This window comes from Phalacrocorax aristotelis, chromosome 2 (assembly GCF_949628215.1).
Source record: "Phalacrocorax aristotelis chromosome 2, bGulAri2.1, whole genome shotgun sequence".
Lineage (NCBI taxonomy): Eukaryota > Metazoa > Chordata > Aves > Suliformes > Phalacrocoracidae > Phalacrocorax > Phalacrocorax aristotelis.
The window spans coordinates 75,269,848-75,285,891 of NC_134277.1; the positions used below are offsets into that span (position 1 = coordinate 75,269,848).

A 16,044-nucleotide genomic window follows, 5' to 3' on the forward strand; every position below is an offset into this window, starting at 1 on the left:
TTTTTTTTTTTTTTTTTTTGCGGTTTTGGGGTCGAAGAGGCAGCTTTTCGTTCAGAAAGGGTGGAGGCAGGAGTTTCTGTTTGTCAGCAGAGTAACTGTAACAGGTAACAGTCCTGGGGCCAGCTGCAGAAATACGTAACCTAAAAAGACTGCCTTAAACCATAAAAAAAATGCTGAGTGCGATCGTTTCCACTCTTAAAAAAAATGTCAGCAATGGAACCAGCGCGTGCCTAGTGCATCCCTGTTTTCCACTGATTCTGGATCAGCTGGTGTTGAACCAGAACAGGAGTTTAGTGCTCTGAGAGCTCCAGCGGCAAGGGCTGATCACACCTACTGTAATGAGGAGACTCAGGACAGTTATGCTGAATCGCCAAACGAAGCTCGTTGTAGTTGGATTACAAGACAGTTCATGTCCATTTACATTGTGAGGTATCATAAGGGACAGCGTTACTAAACCCGTGGTGGAGAGAATCTGGGACGTCTGTCCACTAAATAAAGCAAAAGCAAATCCAGACATGGTAACTCTGGTGGGCCGGTCATGCAGTTTTGGTCTTCCGTTGCAATCCCAGACATCACAGAAAACTTCTGATAACATTTTACTTTGGAGGTTTTCTGATTTAGTTTGGGTTTTTTTCTGCTTTTGAGCTTTGTGTTGTGTATGTGGCTGAAGACATGGGCTGAAGCCAGGAAGTAAGATGGCTAAATTTATAATTGCTGGTTAAAGAGGTTTCAGTCTCATTCAGTGGTGATTTGCCAACAAGCACTCAGGAAAGAAAAAACAAAAAAAAAAGACAGAAATTAGCATTTATTTGTTGGTGGTTAGAGAGGTCAGTGTTGCCATTTATGACATTCCTTCTCAAAATGAATAGGGAAAATACATTGATCCAAAAATGCAATCTGAATTTAGGGAGAAATCTCTTAATCTTCCTTTCTTCTCAATCAGAATTATCCTGAACTGGACGATAATGCCAGTAGTTTTAATGCTTTTCAAAATAATGCATTTATGTGAGCAGAAGTTTTCAATTTTAGTATCAATGAAAAGAAAATAAGCCCATTAGTTCTCTTTTTACTTTAACTGAAACTTTCACTAATCTCGACCAAACTTGCACTTACTTTGTGCTAAAAATCTCAGCCATCTGATTAAAACTGACAGAAAAAAATGTAAAGACATAGAATTCTAAATACCTTTTTTTTTTTTTTTGTAACATGTAGCTGTTTTTATTGTCAGCAGGATGGAAATTGCTGTATGTGAAATTTTCAGGTTCCGTTGCATTACTGGGGAGGGGGATCATCAGTGGACAAAACCCAAAGCAAATATTTGTCTGTAACCTAACTTTTAATCTAAAGCTGAAGCAAAGCTGATTGATCCCACTGCTGTCTAACAGCTGTCAGGATATTATGTTGTACAGCTGATTTTACAGAGAGAAGCATGGTTTAAGGTATCTTTGGCTTACCAATGCAACAAAACTATTGTATTTCTCTGAGCCCCCAGAGGGCCGAGGTGGGAGAAACTGCAGCACTGTGCAACCAACAGTGTTGATGTACGGGGGGAAAGGCTGTATCCCTCTGGGGAGTCCAAAGGCAGAATGGGATGCCCCAAGAGCTTGGGAACTGCTGTAGTTTATGACTGACTGCAGCCACAACTTTTCAGTGAAGTTCAGAAGATGACCATCTGAGGTCTCCCCTAGATGCTGAGGTACGGCCTAGCAACAGATGACAGAAATACAAGGGTGTACATGTACACTACGTTGAGACAATTTCATCTCCGCTTGGCTTTGTATTAAGATCCTGTAAAGACATCACCTTTGCTCTGCACATCTTACTGGAATACATGGTATTTGCAGGTGTGGCAGTTCTCTGTGACAATCTGTTACTTGGGCAAGACAGTTAGGTTTTGGTTTATTCTGTCTGTCTGATGTTAACAAAATGCTTTCTCACTTCATCAAGAACAACTGGTAATTCAGAAACAGCTATGGGGTATTTTGGCTGCACAATCCTAGGGAACAAACTGGTCTTCTGTCTCCTCTACTGAGTTTTCCAAAGAAAACAGAGTTCCTGTGCATTCAAACTGCATTAAATCAATATGGCTGAGTCTGAAGGATTTTTAAAGTATCTTAGTATGGTTGGAAATAATTGGTTGTGAAACACTACTTCACTAAAGTGTACTGTTCAAAGAAGTAAGAACTTCACCACTATTTATTACCATTAAAATTTTGCTTTACATCAGTCTGCACTAAGCACTGTGACACAAATTTTTTGCATCTCTTTTGTGGAGCGTAGGCTCTTTAGGCTTTAGGATATCTACTTACATAGTAGGATTTTTCTTTAAAAAAAAAGTTGTACATGAATTATGCATGGTATTTATTATTGGCTGTTCCTCTCTTCAGCACAATCCTTTGATAACTTGTCTATTGCAGAGCATAATCCTCTGCAAGAAGGCAGCTAACTTCAGTGACATAGTTCCAGGAATCAAATATTAAACCAAAGAAAGAGCTGTCTACACCTGCCTTTAAATGTTAATTTTTTTGAAACCTGGATTAAAAGCATCTTACTGCAAGAAATCAGTCTTGGTTTCTCTAGGCTGTGAGGCCTCATGATAACATAGTTCAGATGGGGACCTATTTGTTTCCCTGTGTTTTTTTTGAAGTTGCAAGCATGTTTTACCTGCCATTTCAGAACATCAAATAGAAGAAATTCAGTTATGATTTTGGAACAAATTGTCACAGAAAAAGACCAGAGCATTGCCTGAAAGTGTGTGGGAGCGGAGGACCACCAGCAACAAAAATCAAATCCTCAGACTAAATGGAAGAGGAAAGCATGTTGCTCTTATACCCTTCTCCCCAGCCTGAAATGCAGCTAGAAGTTACTCACCTAATTCTAGCTTTATTCTGATTAAATCAATGCTATTTTGACAGGAATACATTTGACTTTTATCATAACGTGATTTAGCAGGGCAATGATTCTTTAGATCAAAATGGCTCTAATATTTCCAGTGCTGCTAAGAAACTAATACTGCCACTTCCTTTTTCCCTCCCTATTAACCACAGACTGCTCTCTATTGGCTTTCTGCATGGTAAAATGTAAAATTCTCCCTTGAGTTTTTGAAAGGTGTGTGCCAGAACATACATGCACCCCTGCACAGGGTGTTGTATAGCAGGCATTGAAAGCATGTCAGGACAAGGACATCGACTTTTGGCTCGGCACCCACTGGCACTGCACAGTTTAGTGGCTTCCAAAGCACTGCAAGAGCTGCACCCTTCAGCAAATGTGTTTTAATCTGTTATGTGTCCACAGCCAAGACAGAGCTCACAGCTCTGATTACCTATTCTCTGAACAGGTACAGGAGAGCTAGGCACGAAATAAAGAAAAGTGACAAGAATTATGAGGCACGTGGAACAATTTCTGTATGAGAATAAATTCCACAGATGAGGACTGAGAATGACCATGGAAAGTTACAGTTTAATAGTGGTTCTTAGTTTCCCCCTATCATATAACCCCTTGTGTACAGTGGCTTTCAAATCGGAATGATATTCCTGAAGAATTTACTTTAGGAGGAGTTAAAGCATGTAGAGAATAGTGATCTGGCTGGTATAGTCTACTTGCATTTCAAAAAGGCTTTTGACAAAGTTTCATATCAAATTTTTTTCAAGGAAACTAAGCAGGTAGGGAATAAGAAAGAAGCAGAGAGACATGTTTAAAGATAGGCCAAGAGGGCAACAGTAAACAGTTGGCTCTCAGAACACAGGGAAGTTACAAGTGCAGGGATGTGAGCTGTTGAAAATTATCTGGAAAAGGATATGAGCAATGAGGTTGAGAAAGTTTGCTGGTGATACAGACTACTCAGAGGAGGGGGGACAAGGAAAGCAGGCTGAGAAGAGTTCTGGAAAAATGGTTGGGTGACTGGGCAATGAGATGGGAAGTGAAATTCAAGTTATGTAAAGGGGTGCACGTGAGGAAAAAAAACCCACCTAAATTGATGTATAAAATAATGGCCCCTGAGCTGATTGTTACCACTGATGGCCAAGATGTAGAGTTACAGCAGATGAAAACATTAAGGAAAGCAAATCGTATGTCAGAGATTATTAGAAATGGAGCAGAGAAAGTAATTTGAATCCAAGAGTCATGGAGTTTACTCTGCGTGCACTGCTGGTCCCCTCTTCTCGGTAACAGGATAGTGAGACTGGATGAGTTTAGAGAAGAGCAACAAGGGTGACCAAAGCCCAGTGCCTTCTCTTGGAAGAACTACTGAGCAGGACAGGGCTCCATGGCCTGGGAAGGAGATTATTTAGGAGGGGAGATGATGTGCATCTACAAAACTCTAAGTGCCATGTAAAAGAATGGATGGGACCAATCACTTACTGTTCACTGGGAAGAATCAAGCAAAGCTACTGGGAACCAAGTGCTTCATCCTCCCACTCCAATGCCTCATGAAAGGAAAAAGCTGACCTGATGAACTTTGCCAAAAAATACTGGCTGCTTCAAGTTGGCATGAATTCAAGAGAAGACTGAACAAAAATCAGAGCAGAGATATATTTGGCTTGGTAAATATAGAGAAAATATATATAGCTCAGGAAATCCCCCAGACTAAATATAGTTGGAGCCCAGGACAGTATTCAGGGTAAGTGCTTATTCTTCCTGGCCTATAACCACTGGAGAGACAAAAACTTGGGCTTGGAGGATCCTTGTTCTGACCTAGCACAGCCACTCTTCTAGACTTACCTTCCAAATATCCAGTGTAATACAGGCACTTAATATACCATGTGTATGGGAGCTGGCATGCGTCCGCCAAATAGCATCAAGAAGTGCATCTTCATCATATAGGTCAGTCTGAGATTCTTCATCAAACAGTTAAAACCACTAAGCTCTGTGATTGATCCAATACAACAACATTTGGTTTGACAGTTGTAACTTCTGCTTTCATATCCACTTCCTTCTTTCTTGAATAGTCTGGTAACTAAACACAGGGAACATAAGGATCATTCTTCTCCTTTACAATTTTAATGTTTGCGTTTGTCATTCAGTCTCTCTTCAGGTAACTTGAAGTTGTTTTCCTCAAGTTTTTTAGGCAAGAATCTACTTCCCCCGCAACTTATGTGCATACCATTTTCGATTTTATTCCCTTTCACTTTCTTTTTCCTATACAGAAATTACTGAGTCAAAGCAAATTTCGTGGTTGTGTAACCTAAAGACATTGATTCATACACACTGAAGCAGACATCTGCAACAGCTTAGGGCAGCACTGCTTCCAGGGGTCTGCCTCTGCTAGAGGTGGCCCTTCACTTCATACAGTGACAAAAAGGAACATATGACTCTTTCCCTGCGGCAGCAATTCCCAGTCTGGTGTATCAGCTTACGCTGCCGCTCCAGAATCTGGGTTCAGCCTGTTTATGATCCAAATAGCCCTTAAAGAAACATAAGGGTGGGGCATAACAAGGCTGCTACAAAGAACGTATGGCAGATGCACGCTCTGTATGCAGAGGCCTAAGTGTCATTTGACAGTGACTCAGAAGACCGTTTCTTATTCAGGCCACAGTGCAAAGGCAGCTGTTCGGTGAGCTGATCAAAGCAAGAAACTGTGTAGCTAAGCAAGAAACCCACCCTTTGCCATATGCACAAAAAGGGTTAACAGCTCTCAAGCACAAAAATAATCCCGCTAAAGTTCGAGGTAGAAATCATGGATATGAAGAGCCAGTCATTTTTTCCCACTAGATGCTGGGTTGTAGGCAGACAGTGCTCCTGCAGTTTAACAGGTAAGGCATTCTGTCTTGCCGACTGCCAGTGCTGGCGATCTCCAAGGAAGCCCATCTACGCTGACGCTAGAGGGGATGCACCCAGCTCTCCAGACCCAAGCAGCAACACTGACTGGTGTAAAGGGGCAGAAAGCGGATAGGATTTCTTTTTGTCTCTATTTAGAGTAAGAATAATAGACAACTCCCTTTGATTTTAGGAAACTACACACTTTACAAACTGTAGCTGCATTCTATCAAGAAAGGCAACACGTGTGCATACTGTTATACAATATTTGTATTTGTTTTTTTTTCCTTTTCTAGTATCATTCATAGCTTTAATATTGCTCTGTAAATATGTGGAAAAGCCTAAGACTGTTCACAAGGCTTTCCAGCTGTCTAAGTCACTGTGCAACTGTACACCCTTCTGCATTATTCATGATCTGGCTTCATAGCTCAAAGGCACAAGTGTATAGCTCTCATTTAAAAGAACAGGATTAGCCATATCAAAGTTGAGTATGGGCATCACGTTCCCTGGCAAATAAAAAAAAGTGGCAGCTGGTATAAAAAGTGTTAAACGTAGCAACGTACTTTACTGTTTCATAAGCAGCAACAATATAATCTGCAATTAAATACTGCTTGTGTTATCAACCACTTGTAGGCAGGATGTCACTGTTTATGTGAGCAAGGATAATTCTTCACAGAGTTTTGCACCCACCACTGAAGAGAATGCCTCAGGAATCAATGAAGGTAAATGCTATATTGTCAGTTAAGCTGCTCACTGTAGTACTCAGGATGCTTATAATACATTTGAAGGAGGAGATAAGCATTCAGATATTGAGATAAAGCACCAAAAAGAATGAAGGAAAAAAATATCTCTGTAGTCTTCTACCTGAAGATTACTTGAAATACCACTCAGGAGAGCAGTTTATGGGTTCTTCCTTCCAAAGAGTCTTCAGACGCTGGGCCCATGCAATCAGCATCTCCTTCCTCTTCTCCTCAGAGACATACTCCGGAGCGAAGCAGATGTGAGGTGCAAGGACTTTGACACCACAAAAGTGCATGATTCCATGCTGGATTCAAAGCAAAGAAAGAAATGCCTCAGGAAATAGTAATTCACTTTCAATTCAAGAACGTGGAAGATTCAAATCTGAAACTGTTTCACTGACCCAATATAAAGCAGGTTTTCTAAACCTGTGTATTTATCAGCAGAAGGGAAATAAATTACAAAAGTTCATTACCTACCCTGGCTAGGCATTAAGAAGAATGACATACAATACACTGAAAAATAAGGTCAACTTCATTTATTCTGCTCTGTGGAAATTTATTTGTAAGTACTATTAGACTCATGCTATTAAATTTGCAAGGATCAGAGACAGCCAAAAGTTCATTGTACTGTTTGAATCTCCAGAGATTGTGCTTGAACTGCAGTGTATTTCTCATCTACTTCTAAGTACTTTTTTAACCTTTTGCCTCTGGCTTAGCCAAATGATCCTGAATGAAGGCCGCTTCCTTTCACATCAGCTCAACTTGCCATTTTCCCTGATTATTTCTGAATTCACAGTTGCGTTTCACATTCTTTGTCATGTTGACTCCCAAGCTGTGCAGCTAGATAGCCTCACAAGGACAGACAGCTAGTAATCACAATGGGTACAAGACCAAAGAATTTACGCACATCATTGTAATATATCAAGAAGTAGCTAGTACAATGTGCCTTACCACCTAAATTTCTCAAAATGTGCTTGCTACTTCTGATGAAAGGGTAGCAATAAGAAAAGCCATGCTTTCATGTACTGATCATTAATGCCAGGATAATGTGTGACTCCCCTCCTGCCCTGCACCCTAGGTGAATCAGGTAGCTATGGGGAAAAGAAATCCTGCGTGCTCAGGCTAAAAGAAATCCTATAACACCAGAAAAACTTAAAAGGCTGATGGTATAAGCTTTCTCCAGATTCCAATCTGGAGGAAGAGGCGCACAAAACAACTTTAAAACTCTGTGGACTTTTAAAGTAGTCTCAGGATTTTAGAGCCCAATTTATAACCTGCAGATTCTTGGAACTGACAGCTTAGTTTTTTCTTATTATATTGTATTTCATATAAAATAACAATACAACTGTTAAAAATAATTGGAATAATAAAATTTAAGGCAAACAACAACCAAATATTCATATAGAATACCTGCATGGGCCACAGGAGGTAGCGAATATCACCACTGATACCTCCTTTTGCATACATCTCTCTGCTTCCCCCAGTGGTGAAAGAAAACAGGGCTAACTTGTTCTAGAATTAAGAAAGCAGCACTTGAGTTAGGCATGTTTAAAGATGAGTGGCTGAATAGTTCAAGAGATATTCAGGGGAACCCGGACAGCATAAATTTCTAGAGGAGGCGGTGTCCTCTTCTTTCCCAGACCTTACGTGTAGTGGCGGCTCTGAGGCAAAGATTGATGACATACAACTAGACAGTGGACTGTGTGTCAGGGCTTTGGGGAGAGACAGGTTAAAAAGAACAGGAATGACATTTCAGACATCTGCATGAAGCAGGGCTGACGCTTGCTCTCCCATACACAATGTTTGGAATACTGTGGCTGGAAAACACTCTGTTACTGAGAATATCTATATTCCTGTTCTTCCTGAATGCAGGAATTGAATGCTACAGTCCCCCTTCAAACTTGGGCTTGCTTGTAACTTGCCAAGGAATAATTTGAGAACAAGCCCCCTGTGTTTCTTCTGCCTCTGTAGCTGTGGTGTTAGCCACAGGCTTGTGCTCAGCTTCTATCCTCTCAGTTTTAGCTTCTGTAATTGAAATGACATTTTTCCAGTGCAGTATCCAAACTGCCTTGAGCCTGCACTCAGCATGCAGCTACGATCACTGGGGATTACTCCTATTCTTCTCAGCGAGGCAGCCATTTCTGAAATTTAAACAAACTGAAATGCTGGAATATGAGAGAAGAATATTCAGATAAGAATATCAGAAATTACAGAGATTAAGATGTAGTCAACATAAATATGAAAATAATATTGATTGTTTCTGGATGCTGCAGTTGTTACCAAGTAAGATCCATCAGACGGTGGGCCAAAATTTTCCAGGGATATTCCCAGTGCCATGGAGAATTAAAAATCTGTGAATTGTCATCTAGAGATACTGACCTTACCTAATTTATAAGCTACAGAGAAGAAAAGGTTGAAAGGAGATAGCTAGGAGAGAGGCTTGTGCACTGGGTATTTCAGGTTTCTGATTAAGTTTTACAGTTTAATTACAACCTTTGACATCTAACCCCAGAACAGGATCTTGTCACCTGTTCTAGTATGTCACTCGTTACAGATTTGTGCAGCCTTACAGTGGTGGGAAGAATGGCAGACTATGGTTTTAGAATACTGATCCATTTAAACTGTTTGCAAGCTGTATGCCATCCCAGTGCACTCTGATACACGTACCAAATTGTAAAGCCCATTTTGTAGGCCAACTGAAAATCTCCAGAAGATTGCTTAAATCTTTAGGAACCACTGCATTCTCCTCATTGTACTACCTTTCAGACAGTTTTAACAAGCCAGAAAGTTACTCGATACGTTACCAAAGCATTATTTCAGGAGAGTGTAAAGCAAAAGCTTTAAACAAATCTAAGACCAATACCCTCAAGAGCATTGTGCAAATCTTGATCTTAATAATTCAATCTCAAAAACATACCTTGAGCAAACCGGAATCATAACAGTTTGGAAATTCATGAGCAAATCCTTGGACCAAGACTCTGTCCATCCAGCCCTTCATGATTGCTGGCATGCTGAACCAATACAAGGGAAACTAGGCAAAAAGTAGATTACCTTGTTAGCACAGAAAGTCCAGTCCATCCTTAGGCCTGGTCTACAGGCCAAATCCTATTCTCTTCATCTGTTCAGGTCTTGTACATGCCTTCTTCCAGCTCTCTGTCAGGAGAGGCAGTAACTGTGCTTGGCAAAGATAACTGAAGTGCTTTCTGTTTGTAGTAGTCTCGGGTGCATCCTTGAGCATCTATAGTGCACTAACACCATGGTGAATGTGAGGGCTTCCCCACAAATTAAAGTTGGAATATGATGAAGCAGGAAGGTGCCATTTAATTGAAACTTAAGACTGTACTGTACAGAATTGTGTCTCCTATTGCTGAAATGCAAAAAGAACATAGGATCTAATGGAGAATGTGGTCAAAATGCACACAGAGCACCTTATTACCAGGACTGATATTTGGTGATCAGTTCTGATCTGCCAGTCTGCTGACAAATGCCATGTGATCTGAAGAAAGACTTACTTTCACACCCTGCTGACATGATGACACATGTTCCTGTGTGTAAATCTGTGTTTGCTTTGCGTGAGCTCCAAGACAAAGGGACAGTATCGGGCTGCCTGGTAACATGGCATGGTTCCCATATTGACAATTATAGTATTATTTTGCACTTGGTACCTTCTGGTCTGAGTTGCTCGATGCAATCGATCTGGAGTGCAGGTAGTGTGAGGACCAGTCTTCACAAAACCTATGCAATCAGACTACTCTCAAATATTAATTTTTAAGTGAAACACTGCTGTGAATTTTACTCAGATATTTTAAGGTTCTAATTTCAGATGCCTTCCCACTCCTCAAAAATGCCAGCGTGGAGCCATTATTTGTGTGCAAAATTCATACTGTGCTAGCACAAATAATGCTTACAGATGATCTGGTATTTTTGATATTTTCTAAAATCCACATCCTAGCAGGAAAACCTGATACCTTGAAATTGCTATGCTGGATACAGACTGGCAGAGCTGCCATCTCTTTTTACTCTGGCTAGATTCAATGTTCCTAATGAAATCTATGATCTTCTCACTTACTGTTGCTTTTCTTTTGTTCAACCCTGTACATTACAACTGAAGTCTTTTAATACAATTTAAAATAATGACCTGAAAAATCAGTAAGTCTGCTTCCTGCACCTTCTTCTGCTCTTCAATCAGATCACTGGACAAATCTCCTCTCTTGTAAGCTTCCCATGTCTCCATGCCATAATTGAACTCTTCTGAGTTGTGCAAGCAACCTGTGGGTAGAAGCAAACAATCATTGCCTGCCCTGTTTCTAGCATCACAGCCAGATAAGAATTAAATACAGGTTGCAGTCTACAGTTCTAAATTGTGGTACTGCTTTCCGTTTTTTCCCCTACTTTTTTTTTTTTGGTGGATATTTGGCATCATCACAGCTGATACTGATTTGATTTTACACTGGAAGGGAATGTAGTGTCTCAGAGTACTAAAACTTCTGCCTTTCTGTAGCAACATATGAAGTGCAATAAGAGGACCTAAGCTTGGCTTAAGACTCTGGTGATGCAGGTGGATGATTTAAGAGGATGTAAGTGAATTTTGCTAATTGTTCTACCTCTGCGTTGGGGATCACTGAAACCACCATGCAGTCACAAGCACTATGTAGCTGCTTTTCAGCTGCTGTAACTGGGAAACTCAGGAGAGGCTGGGGAGCCAGTATTGGCTGGCCCTGCTGACTCCACTACAGCTGAGTGAGCTGATTCAAGTATGTCTGAATCAGACATATACATTCATTCTGCTGATTCAGCTAGTAGATCATCAATCTCTAGCAGCAGAGAGAGGCCATAGCCTCATGAACTAAACTCTAGCAAGTCACAGAACGATATCTGAAGGCATTTCTCACCCATGAGAAATGGACTTCAGAGACTGATTGTGGATATGTGCTAATGCATTTTTCCCTCTCAATAATGTCACTATGAAATAAGGTTCATATTCAGGAGTGGACTTTTAGAAGTGCTTACATCTGGTCACTAATAAGTTTATTCTTGTTTTTGCCAGTGCTTGCACTGGACCAGTGCTGTTTGTTTTTCATTCTTGTTTTAATGAAAGAGACAGTTTCAGCCATTGCAGATTATGTTATGGCTTTGTGCTTCCTAACCTGGAAAAATACTGGGGCTAAATGCTAAGAGCGCAGTGAAAATATCACATAAACCAAACAAGAGCATCACTGTTTTTCTCAAGTCTTAACTGCATTATCAAGTCATTTTCAGTAATCACATACTACCAAGGTAGTCGGGAGGTGCCAAGAGAAGTGAAAAGCCCAAGCACTTAAGTGCCTGGAGCTAACCTGCAGTCAGCATTTGTAATCTTGTTCATTAAGAAAAGGTGGTTCTTCGAACATCCCTGCAGTTGATTGCAAATACTGTAAAAAAAAAAATATTTTCCCTCATTCCCTTTAGTCTAAAGCAAAACACTGTTTCACAAATCCATGCTATACAGATATTTCATTTTTCTGATTGAGGGGCCATTCTAGTGATCAGATTTATTGAAATAAAGATGATGCTTGTTGGGTTTCTACACTGACATTTCTTAGTCACTGCTAATAGAAAACAAAAAGCTGGGTCTTGTTAGTTGAGGGATGTTCGCACAAAATAATAGCAACTGTTGTTCGGAGTGCACCTAACAGCATGGTTCTGGATTGTTAATGCAGCAGGGTAGACAAGGTAAAAGTTTGTCTCATCATTATTGTTGAAAAAAAAGCGTATTTTAGCTAGTCTCACCAACAATGTCATTTCTTGTTGCTCTTGGCTCGAACTGCATTGCATATAAATCAGACACCGTGACACTACAGCCCTGCTTGCTCAGTTCTTCCACAGCAACCCTCTTCAAAGATCCATTCAAGGACCTGGGCTCTTGATGTGCATAGACTATCAGGACTTTTTTCCCTGGAGGCAGAAAGAAAACCAGAAGATACCTTTGAGTATAGGAACAGACACAAAAGAGTTTGTGGAGCTGGGGCCTGGTCCTTCATTTTTCTGTAGTGTGTTGTCCAAGCGGCACATAGTAGTGAAAACAGAATGACAGTGGCAGCATTTGACTCCTGCTCAGCAGCAATCAGTGACTCGTGAGGAATTAGTCAGTGAATGCCCCCAACCCAGCAATTTTATGCTATGCTGGGCTTTCCTGGGTGGAAAGTGGACAGTGGGTGCATCCCCATAGCAGGTCACACTGCCCTACATCAGCACAACCCAGTCCTTCCCCCTGAGTCAGCTTTTCTGCTTATCTGATTCTGCTTCCTCCACCCCCCGCCCCCCCTGCCAAAAACTCACCTAACAACAGCGGGGGAAAAAAAGAAGCCGTCTGCTGGTTTAGTTCCCTAGGCTGGGTCAGACAAGTTGCAGCGCAAGTGTGAGGGGCAGGCTGGGACCAAAGTAGTGCCAGCTTAAATTCCCTCAAAATGTTGTGGAAACAGCTTCTGAGAGCTCAGAGCACCTTCCTACCGCAATGTGGGATCCCCTCATTGTCCAGTTCAGTGCTGTGCAAGTGACAGCTTCAGCGTAGAGGTTTAAGATGCAACTATCCTACTTCAGCATCATCACAGCGACTTCAATAGAAAGGAACATGATTTTTTCGTAGATGTGAGAGTGAGCTGTCTAGTGTCTCTGAACTGCTGACAAAGTGGATTTAAGGTAAGCGAGTGGCAAGATGGATATGTTGGGATGGAACTTCTGAAACTGATGTAACAAAGTGTATCAGATCTTACCTGTTTAAATTTTTATTATGTGTAGGCCATTCAGTTTTAATAGTTCTCTAAAAAAATCATTCATCAGTGAACACAAGGGAAAGGTCAAATACTTTTATGGGGCGGTAGTTGTTTATACGTGAACACTGTGGAGAGGGAAATTTCCAGGGACTATTGAAAATTACTGGATTTGCAGAACACGCAGCTCTTGGTTCCTAACAGCCAACACAATCTCAGGCGTCTCCCGAGTCTGGTTTCTCCAGGGGACACAGAGGCTGTACAGCCTAAAGCACCACTGGCTTGACAGGTAAGTTTAAGGTGTCAGAGATAATCAATAGAACCTGAGCTGAATGCTTGAAGAAACAAGACTTCATTTTTAACCTAAATAATAAAGGGTGGTTATTTCTCCAGTGTGCATAGCATCCATGAAACAACAGCTTTGCCAAAAGACAAAAACTTGAGGTCAAATGTTATCATAAATTTAACATGCATATACACTATTTAAACCCCTGCTCCATAACATATTCTGGAACATCAAGAGCAGTTACCGCCTTGCTGTTCCTGCCAACTCTCAGCAAATAGGTAGCTCGGTGGCTGGAGGCGACGCAAGGTCGCCGATGTGGTGCAGTGAATGCTGTGAGCTGCGGGTTTGCTTCCATTTCAGCAGAGCTGAGGGCACTTGGACATGGTGTTCAGAGAGAATGGAGTTTTCAAAGACATCACTGACTGAAGGAATTTCAGTCATTTGAGAAGGTAATACCATTGTATCCCAACTAAACATTACAGATATGCCACATACCAGTGTGCCCAGGCCTGAAGTGAGCAGCATTTTTATTAATATTTGTTCTTACCTGCCATTTTCCGGAAGCACTGAGCAGCTTCTCTCTTGAGAATCCGATACGGCCTGTGAACTCAAATGACAAATTCCTCATGTGAAAGACGTCAGGAAAAGGTAGAGTGAAAAAAATCGCTGTTTCAGTAGGAAATGTACCATTCTGTGCAGATGTGGAGGGGCTGCGAGGGGAAAACAGTGTGTGAGTGCCTGTGTGTGCATGCGAGAGGGCCTGTGCATGTATCCCCCCCGCCTGCCGGGTGCCTTTCCCGGGGCAGAGGCCGGGCCACCGGGAGGGCCGCAGCCCGCCGGGCTCCCGCCTTCAGCCCGCCGCCGGCACCGAGCGGAGGGTTCGGGCCAGCGCCGAGCGGCTCCCGCACGCCCGCTTCACCCAGGCACCGAGCGGGGGACGCATCGCGCCGCTGCCCCAGAGAAAAAGCCGGGCGCTGCTCCTCCTTTTCTCCCTACCCGCTAAAAACCGGCTTCAAAGCGACGACAGACCCCAGCGCGACACAATCCAGCGCCGGCCGCGCCGCTCGCCTCGGCCCGGGGTGGCTTTTACCTGTTGCCCGCGGCCCGGCGTACCCCCGCGGCGGGGCTGGGAGCTGCCCTCCCGGCGGCCCCGCTGCCGGCCCGGCCCGGCCCCGGGGACTGCGGTGGGGCGGGACTGGGCGGGGCGTGGCCGGGGCTGCTCTGGCTGCTCCGGCTCCGTTAGAGTCGTCGCGCCCACGAGGTGCGCGTCACCCGCCGCTAGCGCTACCCGGGGTAACCGCTGTGGGACACACGGTGCATCACACGCTCGCTGGCCTTTCTTTATAACGGCTGCTGCGCGTCCCCGAGTGCCGCCGGAGGGGAGCCGGGGCGGCTCGTCAGTGGGTAACCTCTCTGTCTGCTCGAAGTGTTGGGTGAGTCCTCACCCATCTACCAGGGGCCCAGTATCATCGGTCGTGGGTTTTGTGTGGAGAATCTTAGGTGGAAATCAAGTGACTGGGCCCAAAGCCCAGGGTAACAAACGGCTGAGCAGTGTCCTCTTGCAGTGGGGTGAGCAGACAAGCTCTGTGCAAACCTTGCCCCACCTGCGTTTTTCACTTGCGGCCCTCCGTGCTGTCAGGATTAGGGGAGACATGCGCCCCTCAACCGTCTTCCCTGGCTTCTCAGGGAGAAGGTGTCACACAGGGTGCTGCAGGCACTGGGGACAGCCCTGTCTGGAAATGGGCAGTGAGAGCGCTGGAAACCAAGGCTACGGCTGTCACTCACCAACGTAGGTTGAGCATAAAACATGAGCCCATGTTCTGCTTGCCTGCACTCTCCTGGTTATGTGGGAAACAGTGTGGTAAAGAACTGGGCAGGGACTCCAGAAACCCAGGTTTGAGTTAAAGTTTACTTCCCCTCAGGTAGGATGTCTTGTTTTCGTCTTTTCATCCCTTCTGGTAACAGAAATAATGAGACCTTCTGAGAAAACAGTTGGTGTTTAAACGGTTAAGGGCTGTTGGTGTTAGGATACTGCTAACAAGTGGAATTCTACTTTTGTGAAGACTGGGCAAAAACTAGGAAGGAAGCTGAAATGGACGTAGCCCGAAGACTTTGAGTGTTATTGTTGTTTTGTTAGAGTTGGTTTTTTACAGCTCATACAGATGACCAAGCTAAAAGTATGTGTTTTCCTTCCTTTTTTCCCCTACGCATAAGGCTGATTTGGAGTAAGACATGGGAAACTAAAGAAAAAATGCCAGCAGTTTATATACTGTACCTACATAATATTATCTGACAGACTATTTAATATACCTCACAGAAACAGTAAAAAAAAAATTATACTGTTCCTGCTAACTTTTCACCATGCAAAACTTGCTGAATATTAGAGTATTTCAAAGGGTTTGGGTTTTTTTCCCCCCCTGTTCCTGCTTTCCTCCTCAGCACTCACCCTGCACTGGAAGTTGTTTCTGCTTGGACATCACCTGGGCATTGGCTGGGTCTCTGCCCGGTGCAGCCT

At 42.9% G+C, this 16,044-nt stretch overlaps 2 protein-coding genes across 7 annotated transcripts in view; one reads left to right on the plus strand and one right to left on the minus strand.

Moving 5' to 3' along the window:
* Positions 1-20: 20 nt before the first annotated feature.
* On the minus strand, positions 21-14,719 carry NQO2 (N-ribosyldihydronicotinamide:quinone dehydrogenase 2). 6 transcript variants are annotated; one of them, XR_012659078.1, is made up of 9 exons: positions 14,526-14,646; positions 14,077-14,239; positions 12,264-12,428; positions 10,633-10,763; positions 9,412-9,525; positions 7,905-8,006; positions 6,619-6,799; positions 4,720-4,954; positions 21-763 (listed from the first exon to the last, which is right to left on the minus strand). XR_012659078.1 is itself a non-coding variant. In XM_075084147.1 (8 exons), the coding sequence occupies exons 2-7, from the start codon at positions 14,081-14,083 to the stop codon at positions 6,626-6,628; spliced, it is 693 nt and encodes a 230-aa protein (XP_074940248.1). In that variant the 5' UTR covers positions 14,084-14,129; positions 14,526-14,626; the 3' UTR covers positions 1,202-4,954; positions 6,619-6,625. The 6 variants fall into 6 exon arrangements, 5 of the variants coding, with proteins under 5 accessions (XP_074940248.1, XP_074940250.1, XP_074940247.1 ...); XM_075084147.1 differs by lacking the exon at positions 21-763 and having other exon boundaries at positions 1,202-4,954; positions 14,077-14,129; positions 14,526-14,626; XM_075084148.1 differs by lacking the exons at positions 21-763; positions 4,720-4,954 and adding an exon at positions 6,137-6,260 and having other exon boundaries at positions 14,077-14,129; positions 14,526-14,626.
* Positions 13,155-16,044, plus strand: part of DUSP22 (dual specificity phosphatase 22) — a 92,076-nt gene continuing 89,186 nt past the window's right edge. The window contains exon 1 of the mRNA XM_075084153.1: positions 13,155-13,172. The gene's annotated coding sequence lies outside the window, so the exon portion shown is untranslated. The remainder of the gene's footprint in view (positions 13,173-16,044) is intronic.

Coding starts and splice junctions, on each gene's coding strand:
- NQO2 (XM_075084147.1), bottom strand. Junction 8,007..9,411: donor ATGATTCCGGTTTGCTCAAG/GTATGTTTTTGA, acceptor TCTTAATTCTAG/AACAAGTTAGCCCTGTTTTC. Junction 6,800..7,904: donor ACCTCCTGTGGCCCATGCAG/GTATTCTATATG, acceptor CTTTGAATCCAG/CATGGAATCATGCACTTTTG.